The 14,749-nt window shown below is 43.0% G+C and overlaps 1 protein-coding gene across 1 annotated transcript in view; it reads right to left on the minus strand.

The window, feature by feature from the left end:
* Window positions 1-14,749, minus strand: part of Adcy10 (adenylate cyclase 10) — a 76,091-nt gene that overhangs the window by 11,545 nt on the left and 49,797 nt on the right. The window contains exons 18-26 of the mRNA XM_035445662.1: window positions 13,731-13,867; window positions 12,155-12,280; window positions 9,086-9,364; window positions 8,543-8,830; window positions 6,219-6,285; window positions 5,545-5,776; window positions 4,056-4,163; window positions 3,356-3,531; window positions 900-1,053 (exon numbers count right to left, since the gene is read on the minus strand). Of these exons, the coding sequence (XP_035301553.1) occupies window positions 900-1,053; window positions 3,356-3,531; window positions 4,056-4,163; window positions 5,545-5,776; window positions 6,219-6,285; window positions 8,543-8,830; window positions 9,086-9,364; window positions 12,155-12,280; window positions 13,731-13,867 (1,567 nt within the window). The remainder of the gene's footprint in view (window positions 1-899; window positions 1,054-3,355; window positions 3,532-4,055; window positions 4,164-5,544; window positions 5,777-6,218; window positions 6,286-8,542; window positions 8,831-9,085; window positions 9,365-12,154; window positions 12,281-13,730; window positions 13,868-14,749) is intronic.

The raw sequence follows: 14,749 nt of genomic DNA on the forward strand, positions 1-14,749 counted from the left end.
GTGGTCACACTGAGGATGGGTGTGGTCTGGAAGCCACTCTCTGGGTTCTCATCTGGTCCTTCTGTTACCTTAAGCTGTCCACAGCTTGATCCCATCTTTTGAAAGAGAACTAACTAACCTTTGCACTAAGCTTCTGTAACTCTCACTCTCTGGGTATACTACTGAGGTTTCCAGAGCACCATATGTGATACTGCACCTCAGTGAAGGCGACGTAAACATCTAATTATCTAAGCAGACCTGGGGCACACACCTGTAATTCCAGTACTCAAGATGATGCAAGCTGGAATGGGGCCTGTCTCAAATAAACAAACATGTATCTTCTTCAAACAAAATAAGACATGCAAGCCTGGCATGGAGGCACACACCTTTAATCCCAGCATTTGGGAGGCAGAGGTAAGTGGATCTCTGTGAGTTCAAGTCCAATCTGGTCTACAGAGCAAGCTCTAGGACAACCAGGGCTATGCAGAGAAACCCTGTCTCAAACAAAACAAAATAAGACCCCCCCCAAAAAAATACAGTGAATCTATAAAACAAAAAATTAAGATTTTATAAAAATAATACAATGCCACACTTCTCATTGTATTTTGCTGCTGTTTTTTAATGCAAATGTTATGTTGATATATACTTATTACTGCTGTCTTTAAGAATTTCAATTTTTCTCACTTTGTGTCCTATAATACCAATTCCGACCCACAAAAGTAAAAGCTGTTTGACTCTTTAATGATTTCTGACCATGTAGTCATCTGGAGCCAAAATGTTTGTTAGCTGCTGGCAAAACCACCCAGCCAGAGAGGCTTCCATTATAACAGTGTGATTTTTCAGTTCCCATTGGCTTTGGTTAGAAGGTTTGCTGTTCTCTAAATGAGATTCAGCAATTTCAAGGACAGCTACGAACATACCTGAAAATCATGTTGAGTTTCCAGGGAGGAATTCATTTGCATCATCGCTGCCAGATGACCATAATACTTGTAGTGGAAAAAGAAATTAAAGCTGTAGATCTTCCACAGCAAGGAGAAGCAGGAGGCTTGCAGGTAAAGTTGTGCCAGTTTCTTCCTGCCACAAGGATTGCAGATGGACAGAGGGGGTTTCGTCACTGTCGGGTTCATGTGCTCAGGCTCCCTGTGCCCTCCTGCAGTTCTTCCCAGAGCCCTTACCTGAGCTGGAGGCCTGACCCATGACTGGAGATCATGATCATTTTTATGAAGCATTTAAGTAGGTTACATTGGATTAACTGTCTGAATCTCACCTTCCGTGTAAAATGGGGTCAAGTCATCCCCTCCTTTCCTGTAGACTCAAATGTGATGAGTGACATCCATGTGCCTTTAACTAGCTTCATTTAATTAATGATACTTGACAAGAGCAAGTGTTCTTATCTAAACTATGTTATGGGGTGGGGGAGATAGCTCAGTTTTTAAGAGTACTTGTTGCTGAGGACCCGGGTTTAATTCCTAGCACCCGAATGATAACTCAAGACCAACCTAAATATAGATGCAGGGGATCCAACACCTTAGTCTGACGCTAGTGGGCACCAGACATACACATGGCACACAGGCATACATGTAGGAAAAGTATTCATTTAAAAACAAACCCATGTCATCACAAAATAGATAGCATGGTCTCCATTTAATAAGGAAGAAAATGTGCTTCGTAAAAGTGAAGCAGGTTAGTTCCAAATACCTCAGAGGTGCTGTCCTGCCTCTGTCTCCCAAAGTGCCAAGATTACAGGCCGGTGCTACCAGCTCCATTATTACTTTCTTTCTAATATTTGTTTTATTTATTTGCTTATTTTGTATGTTTTATAGGCACATGGGATACCCACACCTATGCATATGCATAAAAGTATGTCAGTAACTGGAGTTACAAGCACTCTTGGGATGCATGGTGTAGTGGTTTGAACGAGAACGCCCCTCACAGGCTCTGGCATTTGAGTACTTGGTCCCCAATTAGTTGGAATGTGACCTTCCTGGAGGAAGTATGTTGCTGGGGGCTGGTTTTGGTGCCATACTGAGTTCACTCTCTGTTTCCTGTTTATGGTTAAAAATGTGAGCTCTTAGCAGTTTCTCCCACACACCTCATGCTTGCTGCCATGCTCATCAATACATGGCTTACTATATTGAAGGGACCAGACCCTCACCCAGCCCCCTGCTTTAGCAGCTGTGACAGGTGCAGAAAAGACATGTAGGCCTCTGACTCAGCATACATCACAAAGGGACTCCAGGACAGGCCAAACCCTCCCCCCCTTAGTCTCCAGGATGCTTAGTTCCTGGAAACCGTGTGTACCAGTCCATCTGCAAGAAACAAAACCTCAGAAACTACAGAATGTTCCCAGCAACGACCAATGAGAATAACTAGCAAACAAGTCTTGCATGCCAAAATAAGACTTTAAAAAAATTCCCCTAATTGTTCTCAAATATCAACCAATCAAGAGCTGACCCATACCTCTCCACACCTGCTGATGTAACCCTACAGTTTTTGCCTTCAAATACCCCAGCAGTAGACAAGGAAGGCACTTCCTCTGGTGGCTGCTGAGTCAGCTAACTAGACCAGGTCCCTGCCACGGTTGGATAGAACAATAAATCTTGCTTTTGCAGTTTGGTGGGTTTGTCTCACTGGTTGTCTTTGGGGAACTTCGCGACTTGGGCACAACAATGTGTACTGGGGTTCAAACTCTAATCTTTATGATTGTTCAGCAAACATCTTAACTGCTGAGACATCTTTCAGCCCTTCAATCATTTTTTTATAGTTCATTTATAGACCAAATCTTAGCTACATTTTAAATTAATGACCACCCATCCTTAATGTGACCCTTATCAAATTTATAGAAGATTAGGGAAGTTTGTCCGTTGACAGATGTCCTTAAGCCCTGCTAGTTTTCTTTGAGGTAAGAATAATATTTAGTATCTTAGGAATTCATGAAAGGAGGGCTTGTAGCTGAGAGTCTAAGGAACACAGCACTGGTTCTCATATCTGACTCTGGATTCATAGGAGTCATTGTATGAGTAAGAAGGAGAATCGGGGTTCACTTTGTGTTTTTCCTTCATAAGAGTTGCCATGGCCATGGTATCTCTTCATAGCAATAGAAACCTAACTAAGACACTTTGTAAAGGAATCCCATGTTTTATCACCTGGAATTCTTTGACAAAAGCTACTTGTGAAGTGCTCTGGGAACCCTGGCCCTGGCCAGCAAGCCCTTACCATGTCTGTCGCCACCCCATTCTATAAGTGATCAGATCAAACAGGAGTGTTTGAACTACTGGAGCAGCAGGCTGTGAGGACAGACTCATGCTGTGCAGATGCTGCTCTCATTTGAGGAATGGAAACAAGACCCTCAGCTTTCCCCAGCTCCTTTCCTTACCCTGGCAGCGAACCCTCCTGGGGATGCTGGCTCAGTAAGTGGGAGAGTCTGTTCTTTTCAACATGTGATTGGAAAAGCAGGCTGATAAAGTTGGAAGGAAACATTTGGTTGAGAAGTTTCAGTGCCTTCCTCAGCATTTTCTTGGCAAGTACCATCTGCCCCATATTAAAACAGACCTAAGGGAGATGGAAAGGGAGGAAGGAAAAGCATTCTTTTTTAGATTTAGCTGGTGTGCTCTAGACTTAGTCAGTGTGTTCTAGACTTAGTCTGTGTGTTCCAACAGTAAATTTGGAGAAATACTTATCTAAAAGCTGAACTGTGACCCAGGAGCAAAATCTTCATGTGCTTTGACATATTAAAAATAAATGAGAAAAATGTTTATTGGGTGCCTGTTCAAGGAAGACTGCAGAGTAGGGTTTGGCTTGAGCTGTGTATCATATAAGGGTATATTTACTCATCCAGTGCACTGTTACAAAGACATTTCATAAAGATGTCAGCCTACTTGGTAGGAAAGAAACCAAGTTATAGCAAGAAAGTATTGAGTCAAGAAGCTTGGGGTTCTAGAATCTTGGGCAGGGATATGTGTGGCAGCAGGTGAGAGGGGGATATAGAATATATTCAGATGCCTTCTACTGCTCCTGTGGACTGTCTTGGGACTCAGACATAAAATGACAACTTTATGCCTTCAGTGGTGCCTTACCTGACCTTTGAGACTGTAAAATGTAGCATATTCAAAGGTCTGACTCCAAGAATCTTCATTTGACATAGTTTTCAGTAGCCTTTCTCCCTCACACAAATACGTGTATGCCTGCAACCAACCAGCAAAGAAAACAGAAGTGGTGACTTGTAACAGAAGGTGACTTGCCTAATACACTACTGAAGCAAGGGAAGCAGGAGCCACCTCAGGCCCCAGCTCATCCCTGTGCCTGGTTCCACTGGTTATACTGGGCCTCCAAACAGAAGCTGGGTGGGTATTTTCATTTCATGTCTACCTCTGATAGATTTAGCAATTACCTCTTTTTGTTTCATTATATGCATGTAATTACCTCAGTTCTAGGGGAATGTTGACATGGAAACCTAGTTTTCCTAGGGAAGTGTTATCTATTGCTCTGGTGTGATGGTTTAGCCACACTACATGGAGACAAAAGTGAGTGAGCCTCTGAGGGCTACAGGACTAAAATCAAATTCACATCAGCCAGGAAACCTATAGGTATTCTGTACTCTAAAGCACTGTTGGACAACTACTGGGGTGTTACTTAGGAAGACTGTGGTGAAAATGAAACATTTATACTAAGAGTAAACCCAAATCACTTACATATAAGTCCATTTTCCTCTCTCTAAGGTAGACAATGTCAAAAGTGGCGACATTTCATTAATTAATGAAAGATTTGCTTTGTAGCCTAGGCTGGTATTGAACTTACTATGTAGCTTAGGCTGACTTCAAGTTTGTGATTCTCCTGCCTCAGATCCCAAAGTATACCACTATGCTTGGTATTAATCAATTATTAATTACTTTTCTTCAAGACAGAGTCTTGTGTATCTTAGGTGGCCATGAACTTGCCATATAGCTGAATCTGGCCTTGAATAGATCCTGATAATTCTGCTTCTACTTCCCAAGTGCTGGCATTGAAGGCATGTGCCACCATGCCAGGCACAGGCTGCACGATGAGTGCAGGGGTTTGAACAGGAATGGCTCCCATAGACGCATAGGTTTGAATACTTGGTCATTAGGGAGTGGCACTATTAGGAGGCTTGGCCTTGTTGGAGAAAGTGTATCATTGGAGGTGGGCTTTGGAGTTTCAGAATCTCAAGCCAGGCTCAGTGGCTCTCTTTTTCCTGCTGTCTGCCTGTGTGCTACCATGCTTCCCACCATGATGACAATGAACTAAACTTCTGAACCTGTTAAGCAATCCCCAAATTAAATGCTTTCCTTTATAAGAGTTGCTGTGGCCATGGTGTCTCTTCACAGCGATAGAATGTTGACTAAGACATTGATGGTACTTGAAATTGCTCTAACTCTTTCCTCAATCTGAGACCATCTCTCCTTTCTCAGCGATGTGGTCTTTCTAAGGAAAGAGCTGCTGGCAGGGATGGACATGGAGTCATATAAAAGCACACAGGAGCTGGACTCTGGCTGTGTGTCTGAGTCTTAGCCGTGGAAGAGGAAGAGGTGTAGGACCACAGCTTACTTTATAGTTGTCACCCAGGATGAGATAAGCAGATGCAACTTCTAAGAAGTAGTACAGGGCTTTGTTGTTCTCTTCTAAGGCTACAAAATGTTGGGCCAGTGGCAAGAGGACGATCTGCAGCAGCTCCTCACACTGACATGATTCCAGAGGGATGACGTCTTCCTGAGAGGACCTCATCCTTATGATAATGTTGTCAAAGAAATGCAATACTATTTCCCTTACTTCTGTATCACTGTTTAAATATAAAATAAATAGATCATCAATAAATTATAGACATGGCATAGATTTTGATATGAAATTATCTTTGAAGACTAACAAAATCCAGTGTTGCTCACTGGCCAGATGCACCATGCAGCCCCTACCAGTTTTTCTATGTACTTAAGAGGCCTAAAGGGCTGATCCAGAAGTGACCCCAAGAGTGATTTCATGACAATAGCTTCTGTTCTATCTCTTAAAAACTACACATGTGGGGGGCTGGAGAGATGGCTCAATGGTTAAGAGCACCGACTGCTCTTCCAGAGGTCCTGAGTTCAATTCCCAGCAACCATGTGGTGGCTCACAACCATCTGTAATGAGATCTGGTGCCCTCTTCTGATGTGCAGATATACATGGAAGCAGAATGTTGTATACATAATAAATAAATAAAATCTTAAAAAAACTACACATGTGCATACCTGAGATTCTCAGGGAATTTGTATTTCCTAGGGTGCTCTGATTTAGTAGAGGTGACTTCCTCTTCAGCTAGAAAATAATTGAGCAAATGAGACATGTCATCCACCAAAGACTCTTATCCCTTTTACCCAGAAAAGAACCACATTTCCCAGTCTGTCACTATCCCTCACCCCCACCCCCACCCCTAGGCACCTCAGCTTAGAAAAAGCCACATGGTTCTTTTCTCAGGTAGAATCAGATCATGAATGATGGGTGTCACTTCTGAAGTCAATGGGCTTCTACTCTGTTCTTTCCTTAGACAGGAAAGCAACTAGCTCTGAACAGCCAAAGGAAAGCAAAACACCAACTAGGAGGAGCCCAAGTCTGTAGCTGTCTGCCAGGCCACTTGTCAAAATTTCAGTGGCTTATTACAAAGGTAGGTAAATAAAGTCCTATCCTACTGTGCTGACTTGCTGAAATGCTGGTTTGTTATAGCTGCTAGTACCATCCTGACCTATTTAACACGCAATAATTAAAACTACACTTTAACAATCATAAAGAAGTAACATTAATGTGTAGTGAATAAATAGAAATTTAAATACACACACACACACACACACACACACACACACACACACACACACACACACACGTAGGTTGTTTTGTTTTGTTTGAGATGGGGGCTCATGTAGCCCAGGCTGGCCTTGAACTCAATTTGTAGAAGCCAAGGATAACCTTTCAACTTCTCCTCCTCCTGCCTTCAACACCCAAGAATTAGAATTGTGGGCCTTCAGTGCTAAGATTCAAACTCAGGGTTTTGTATGTGTTAGGCAAACACTCTGCCTACATGGCCGAGGAAATATAGATACTCTAATGAAGTACTCTAAACGATAGCTAAAGGAGATAAAATCTTGAATTAGACAATGTTTGTCTAATGAGACTTCAGTAGGTTAGAAAGTTCCATGAGGAGAAGAATGACTCCTAAGTTGGAAAGCAACCTATCTCAGAGCAGCACAGTGGCAGAGCTAGCCTAGTTCCTTGGGCTCCAAGGATAGCAGCTTTAAAAAAATGTAATTTCATAGATGTGTTTTGCTTTATTTTGTTGAAGACAGAGTTTTACTATATAATCCAGGCTGGCTCCCTGTTCTCCATCCTCTTGCCTCGGCCTCCACATACCTTAAGAGATCTTTTAGTTCATAGAAATGCAATTTGAAGAGTCTGTGCTCTTGTCCTTATATTCCTGACTTGTGTGACCATCAGCCTGCGTGCAGAGCTTTGCCATGGTTCTTAACACACTGCGCAAGAACCCTACCCGTCTTGAACTCTTATCAGTCCTTTGTGACCCGTGCAGCTTCACTCAGAACCTCACTTTAGATGGCAGCACTCACTGTGTCCTGATTTTTTGGAACAGATTTTAATGTCAGTAGCATTATATGTATATGTATGTGCATATACCTAGTTTTCTCTGAGACAAGGTCTCCTGGAGTCTAGGCTGGCTTTATACTTGCTATCTAACATGATCTCAAACTCCTGATCTTCCTGCCTCCATCTTCCAAGTGTTGGGATCACAGGCATGTACAATAATCAGTTTAGTTTTGTAATGGTAATAAATGTATTTTCAATTTTGAAAAAAATGTAATGTCGAGGATAATAAATGATAGTAGTCAGCACTCAGTAACAATCGTGTACATTGTATACATTTCCCTGACATCTTATTTGCCCTGGTAGCATACGACCTGCCACTGATGAACCATCTTCTGTGCGCCTAAGCCCTTGGAAGACTTCACTCTAAGATTCTAAACTTAAAGATGGACCCTCTTCTTTTACATTATTTACTTGCATGAGTGGACATATGTGCCACATGGTGTCAAAATGGCATCTAAATATTTCTGCTTATACCCCATAAATTAGCGTTGCTCTCAGCCTTGGTCAGGGGAGCTTCCGGTTACAGTAGGTAATGATTAATGTAGAGACTCAAAACTGGATAAAGTACTCAGAAATGACTGTGGAGTGTTCAGCCCTAAACAGGTTATCTGTTTTGACTCCTCCAAGGCTCAGGGAAGGCCCACATGCCATCTTACTGGACTCCAACCCTTGCTGTGAGACATTTTGATTTCCGAGCAGCTACTCATTTGCCAAAGCTCTGTGTGGAAGTCACAGTGAGATGGACTCTGCCATTCCTTATGCATTGCCAGCTCTTCCCTGCCCCATGAGCCTATCACATGGCTTGTGTCCCAAACCCCGGGAGTATTGAAGGCTTTAAGGTCCTGACCCAATCCATAGAGATTTGATTCTCCAGGGCTTCCCAGCACAAGTTGGGATTGATTAGAAGTGAAGTAAATTTTACTTTTAAATCCTTGAGACTTTGCCATCTTCTTGACGGTATGCATATCCAAAGTGTTGAGTCGAATGTCCACTATGAAGTGGTGGTAAGGAATGAAGTCCCTATTCCTGCAGTGGTTGCATCGATGGGCACTTTCCTCCAAAAAGCGGGCGCATTTCAAATGCAAGACTTTCTTCTGGTCCTTAAGCCACAATTCATAGGCCGTTTTCTGCATTATCGGTCTGCAGAAGCGAAGGATACGGCACTCGATCACCTCTCCTTCCATTTCCCGGAGCTCCTCTTCACAACGACCTAGAAGGAGAAGGAAGGGCTCTTTAGCCAGGCAGCTGCTCCTTCCTAACACATACCAGCTCTTTAGTTATGGTAGGTTTTTTTTTTTTTTTTAAAAAAAAAAATAAAATTTTTGTGGCACTAGGGATTGAACCTAGGGCATTGCGCATGCCACACTAGTTCTATCTTCCACTACATCTCCAAGCCTCTTAGCCTTTCATCTAGACATGCTTCTAACCAAGGGGGAAAGGCAGAGGTTTTCCAGTTGCTACTCACCTAATCCCTCATTGGGATTCAGGGACAAAGAGCGATAGTGCACCTCTAATGTGGCCACGTTTTGCTTTAGGGCTAGTTGAAGATCTTTTCTACTCCGGAAGCAATCAAAAACATTTGATTCCACTAGGGTGGCCAGGGCCTTGATCATGGTCTTCATGTTCCAGCAGGGGAGGATCTCAAACAATAGCTCAGTGGTGAAGGTTAGGCCGATGATGGCGGCACATCTCACCAGCATCTGATGGGAAAGGCTCATGCTGTCCAGCTGGACCAGGGAGATCTCTACGGGTAGGAAGCACACAACGGGACACTAGTTATCTACCATTATCGCATCCATTCTAGAGGGAGGCCACTGTCCAGGGCTACAATTCTTGCACGTGGAAACCTAAGCCAAGTCAAAAGAAGTTAATTGCTGAGTACCCAGTTTGTAGATAGCCCTCATGCTGGGAATATACAAGATGCAGTTTCTATGGTCCATCTATATGACATGAATAATGACAGATTTTGGGGTATTCTGGTTTAGTGTTAAAGGGTGACAAAGATGTGTGAGGTGAAGGTACAAGAGGCCACAGTAGTCAGGTCTTCCGTTCCTTGCTTTTGTGCTTTGAAGACTTCTCTAGCTGCCTCTCTGTTTTCACTGGCTCTTCTTTTCCCTGGACCTGCTCAGTTAAGCCTAAGGCTCTCCTCCCTATCTGTCGAAGGGTTTCATTTGTACTCATGACCCACATTGCATTACTCATCTCTATTGCATTAGCAAGGGTCAAAGAGCCCAGAGCACCAGTCCCAACTCTTCATCTCAGCCTGAGTTCATGTATTTCTGGCCTTCTGATTTTACTTTTGGTGTGCTGTGTGTGTGTGTGTGTGTGTGTGTGTGTGTGTGTGTGTGTGTGTGTGTGTGTGTGTTCTGGGGCCTAAACCCAGGGCCCCCAAGAATGCTCAACAACTTGCTCTACCACCAAGCTACATCCCTAGCCCTTTCTTAGGCACTTTAAATTTTTTTTTTTACTTATGAGTGAGAGCCTGTATCGGGACATGTTCACTGTGTGCATTGGAGGCCAGAAGACAGTGTCAGACCCCCAGGAACTGGAGTTACAGGGGCTGTAAGCCAACCATGCAGGTGCTGGAAATGGAACCCAGGGCCTTTGCAAGAGCAGCATGCACTCTCAACCACAGAATCATCTTTCTAGCCCCCTCCTTGGATATTTTATATCCATTAGAGACAAAATTTGAAGTTCTCAATGTGTCCACAGAGCACAGGTAGGTGGAAGTTGAAAGTATGTTAGGACATCTTCACATTTTAGGAAACTCAGTGATTTAGGAGACACAGACCCTAAGTGTTCCTAGGCCATCCTTCCAAAGATTTAAAGTTACTTCTGGACAGCATAGTTTGGAGGCTACAAGACAGATTCAAACTCATTGTCCTTGAGTGTAATAACACATCTTGAACACAAACCTGCTCTTTGTCATTTCTTTCTTATCAACTTCAATGTTAGAAAATGTCTCAGTGTTAGATTTTTCTTCCTTATGATAGGTTTTAGCTTAATTGACAATGTATTACACTCCATTCTTTGTGTATGTATATATGTGTGAATACATCTTTGTGTGTGTACATGTGCTTACATGTGCTTGTATGTGTGCACTTAGAAGCCAGAAGCCCACATTGAGAGCTTCCCTCAATCATATTTCTTATTTATTTATTTATTTATTTATTTGCTTACTTACTTTTTTTTTTTATTTTTGAGACAGAGTTTCTCTGTGCAACTTTAGCTGTCCTGGAACTCACTCTGTAGATCAGACTGGCCTCGAACTTGGAGATCTGACAGCCTCTGCCTCCCAAGTGCTGGGATTAAAGGAGTGCACCACCACCACTCAGCTCATCTTATTTATATTTAGAGATTTGCTTTTTCTTGTGTGTATGTGTTTGCCCTCAGAATCCAGAAAAGGGTTAGATCCCCTGATGCTAGAGCTACCAGGCAGTTGTGAGCCACCCAGTGTGGGTACCAGGAACTGAACTTGGGTCCTCTGGATGTGCAGCAATCACTTTTAATCTCTGAGTTATCTCATCAGTCCCTTTTTTTTTTTTTTTTTCAGACAGGGTCTCTCTGTGTAGTCCTGGCTGTCCTGGAGTTCACTATGTAGACCAAGTCGGCCTCAGATTCACAGAAATGCTCTGGTCTCTATCTCCCAAGTACTGGCATTAAAGGTATGTACTATCATACCCAGCCATCTTATTTTTTGAGACGGGGGTCTGTGGTAGTTTGAATGAGAATGGCTCCCATAGGCTCATATGTTGGTCTCCTGTTGGTGGAACTGCTTGGAAAGGATTAGGAGGTGTGGCCTTGTTGGAGGAGGTGTGTCACTGGGGGTGGGCTTTGAGGTTTTCAAAATTCCACACCATTCCCAGTTAGCTCTCTCTGTCTTCTACTTATGGACAAGGATGTGAGCTCTCAGCTACTGCTCCAGCACCACGCCTGCCTGTCTACTGCCTTGTTCCCCACCATGGTGGCCATGGACTCTAACCCTCTACAAATATGAGCCCAGGATTCAATTTTTTCTTTTATGAATTGCTTTGGCCCCTGGTGTTTTGTCATGGTAATATAAAAGTAACTTAGGTTTTTGTTGTGGTGGTGGTGGTCGTCCCTCCACCCCCCAGAACCTGATGCTTGCCGGTTCAGCTAATCTGGTAGACCCTAACTCTCAGTGAGCCTCCTATCTTTATCCCCTCAGTGCTGAGACTAAAACTCTGTGCCACCATGCCTGGAGAGTTCTAGGGATTGATCTCAGGTTCTCTCTCTTACCTGGGCAACAAACACCTTACCAACTGAGTCACCTCCCCAGCTCTTTACACGTCCCTCTTTTATGCATTTGAATAAGTATTTCTTCAATCCAGAATATGTACAGAGGGAAGGAAGCACCTAGCTCAATGGAGACAAACCAAACCTACTGTACAGCCTGCCCACTTGCAAAAACAAGTACTTAAACAACTTGGTTATCATCTTTCTATAGACAGTCATCCTAGACGAGGCAAAAGTAAACCTCCTGAAAAATGAATGTGAGTTCAACTTTATTTACCTTTTAGTGATGCTGGAGGTGACAAGTTCTTTAGCCTGACACCACTTGCAAGGTAACAGACTTCTTTACGTCCCTCGGATATGGAGGTATAAATATTAATGTCTTCTGTTGGCCTAACAGAATTCTCTGTGGAGAGAGAAGAGGGGAGGAAAATTGAGAATCATTACCCTATCTTCAAAAAGTCTGCTTTCCCTCAAAAACTTTGAGAAGGAACTCAGGTAAGAAAGACTAAGTAGAGATTTGTTGGTTCACCAAATGTTCTAGAGCATTTTAAATAAAATTGACCTATGAAAATCTAAATTAACTCAAATTATTTTGTTTCCCACCCACTAAAATAAGAATTGGTACTACTGGTATCTCCATAATACCTTCAACTTTATAAAAATAGGGTTCACAGCCAACCTAGACTCCATCCTCTCACAAATAGTAATATGGAGCTGTGTGCTCATTCATATTCCCATGGGCTTTCAAGGACATGGCTATAACCAGAGAAAGATTTAAAATGGTGAAGCTTGCCTGGTGGTGGTGAGACTTGAGACTTGAAAATAAAGATTCCTACTTAGTTAGTCTGTCTCTACTCCAAAATGTTTATACCTTAAGTCATTCATATAACTAGGTGAGATACAAATACAGAAGTTAATAAAGTCAAGTTCTTCATCTCCTGAAGAGATAAGTCATGCACCGTAAGACTGCCAGGCAGTAAGTGACTCATCAATGAGCACAAGCAGTAAGTACTGGACACTCCCTATCAATACATTTATTAAAGATTTTCAATACAACATAGCTGTGAGGGTGATCAGCGGGAATCAGGCATACTTCCAGGCCTTCTGGTGAATAAAACTATGTGGACAGATATCTAAGTAATTACTCAAAACATCAGGAAGAGTGAGCAAGAGCTAACAAGCAAAGAGCTAACAAACAGAGTAACATGTTGTTGGAATAAAGTCAAATGAAGGGTTCAAAAAGACCCTGACTGGCACCCTTACATTTTCCCATGTTCTTTCCTGTCTATCAGATGTGTTCTCTTTCTCTCTTTATGTATGTATTTATGTATATATGTATGTATGTATGTATGTATGTATGCATGTATGTATGTATGTATGTTTGGTTTTTCAAGACAGGGTTTCTCTGTGTAACCACCCATCCTGGCTGTCCTGGAACTTGCTCTGTTGACCAGGCTGGTCTTGAACTCACAGAGATTCTGCCTCTGCCTCTCTGCCTCCTACCTCTCTGCCCCCCTTTCTCTCTGCCCCCCCCCTCTCTGCCTCTCTGCCTCTCTCTGCCTCTCTGCCTCTGCCTCTGCCTCTGCCTCTCGGCCTCCTAAGTGCTGGGATTAAAGGTGTGCTCCACTACGACCCAGGCGGGATACATTCTTTGGCCCAGCCTTGGAAGTCTAGGTTAGTTGTTTTTTGTTTGATTGTTTGTTGTTTGTTTTAGCACCTTAGATGTAGTGCTTTTTTGCTCCCTGAGAAGCCCTCTTCCACAGGAAACAGCCGTGGGGTAGCCCCAATCTTTGCCGCCTTCTCTGAAAAAGACTTAGTGACAGACAGAGCACTAGTGAGAAAGAGTCACTTACTGAACAGGTTATTCCAGGTCACATTTGTCTTTTCCTCAGACTCTGCTTGCTGAAAAAGGAGGACTCTGTGGTGGTCAAGGTTTTTCAACAATTCTTCACAGTAAAATGGAATCCCACAGCTGCCCTCTACCAGGTACCTGTAGGGAGAACGAGGCAATGTGTTCACATGAAGAGCCAACTCTGAGTAAAGAACACACGCTTTCCTCCTCTGTGTGCTTCAGCTTGTTTTCAAGTTTGGGGGTTGTTTTTTCTCCTTGTTTCCAGCGCTGGGGACTGTGCACTTGAGGCATGAGCTCTGCCGCTGAGCTACATTCTCCTTTTATTTCAGTTTCCAAATTGAAGCTGCATACTCACACACATCCTCTGCCTGGCTTCTCTTCTTCGTGCCGTGGGTGATCATTTTGATTAGCTTTGATTAATTCTGCCAATATTTCTTTAAAACATATAAACAGGTTCTAACAACATGGCTTAATGGTTAATGACACTTGCTGTGCAGGACTAACAGCCTGAGTTTGATCCCCAGAATCAGTGTAGGAGAGAACCAACTTTCGAGGATTGTCCTCTTGCCAACACACACATAAACATATAAACATAAACATAAACATAAACACACACACATACATACACACACACATTTTATTTATTATCCTCTCTCTGTGTTTGTGTGTGTGTGTGTGTGTGTGTGTGTGTAATCAGGAGCCTGTTAATACTTCGTCATGGAAGGGAGAGGAGCTAGTGGGACCCCACCTTTCCCCGAGGTTTTATATGTTGTTAATCGTTAATGGAGGAGGGAGAGCCATTTTCTTCACTGGTCACTGTAAGAGACACTTTCTTCATGTAAGTCACTGGTAAAGTGCCCATTCTCCTGTAAACAACCCCTCACCTATGCTGTAAGCAGCCTTAATCACACACACACACAGACACACAGACACACACACACACACACACACACACACACACACGAGTCAGGAATGTAGAAAGGAGGTTATCTGGCAAAGAGAAAAATCGAACAATAGGAA

This window comes from Cricetulus griseus, chromosome 5, assembly GCF_003668045.3.
Source record: "Cricetulus griseus strain 17A/GY chromosome 5, alternate assembly CriGri-PICRH-1.0, whole genome shotgun sequence".
Classification (NCBI taxonomy): domain Eukaryota; kingdom Metazoa; phylum Chordata; class Mammalia; order Rodentia; family Cricetidae; genus Cricetulus; species Cricetulus griseus.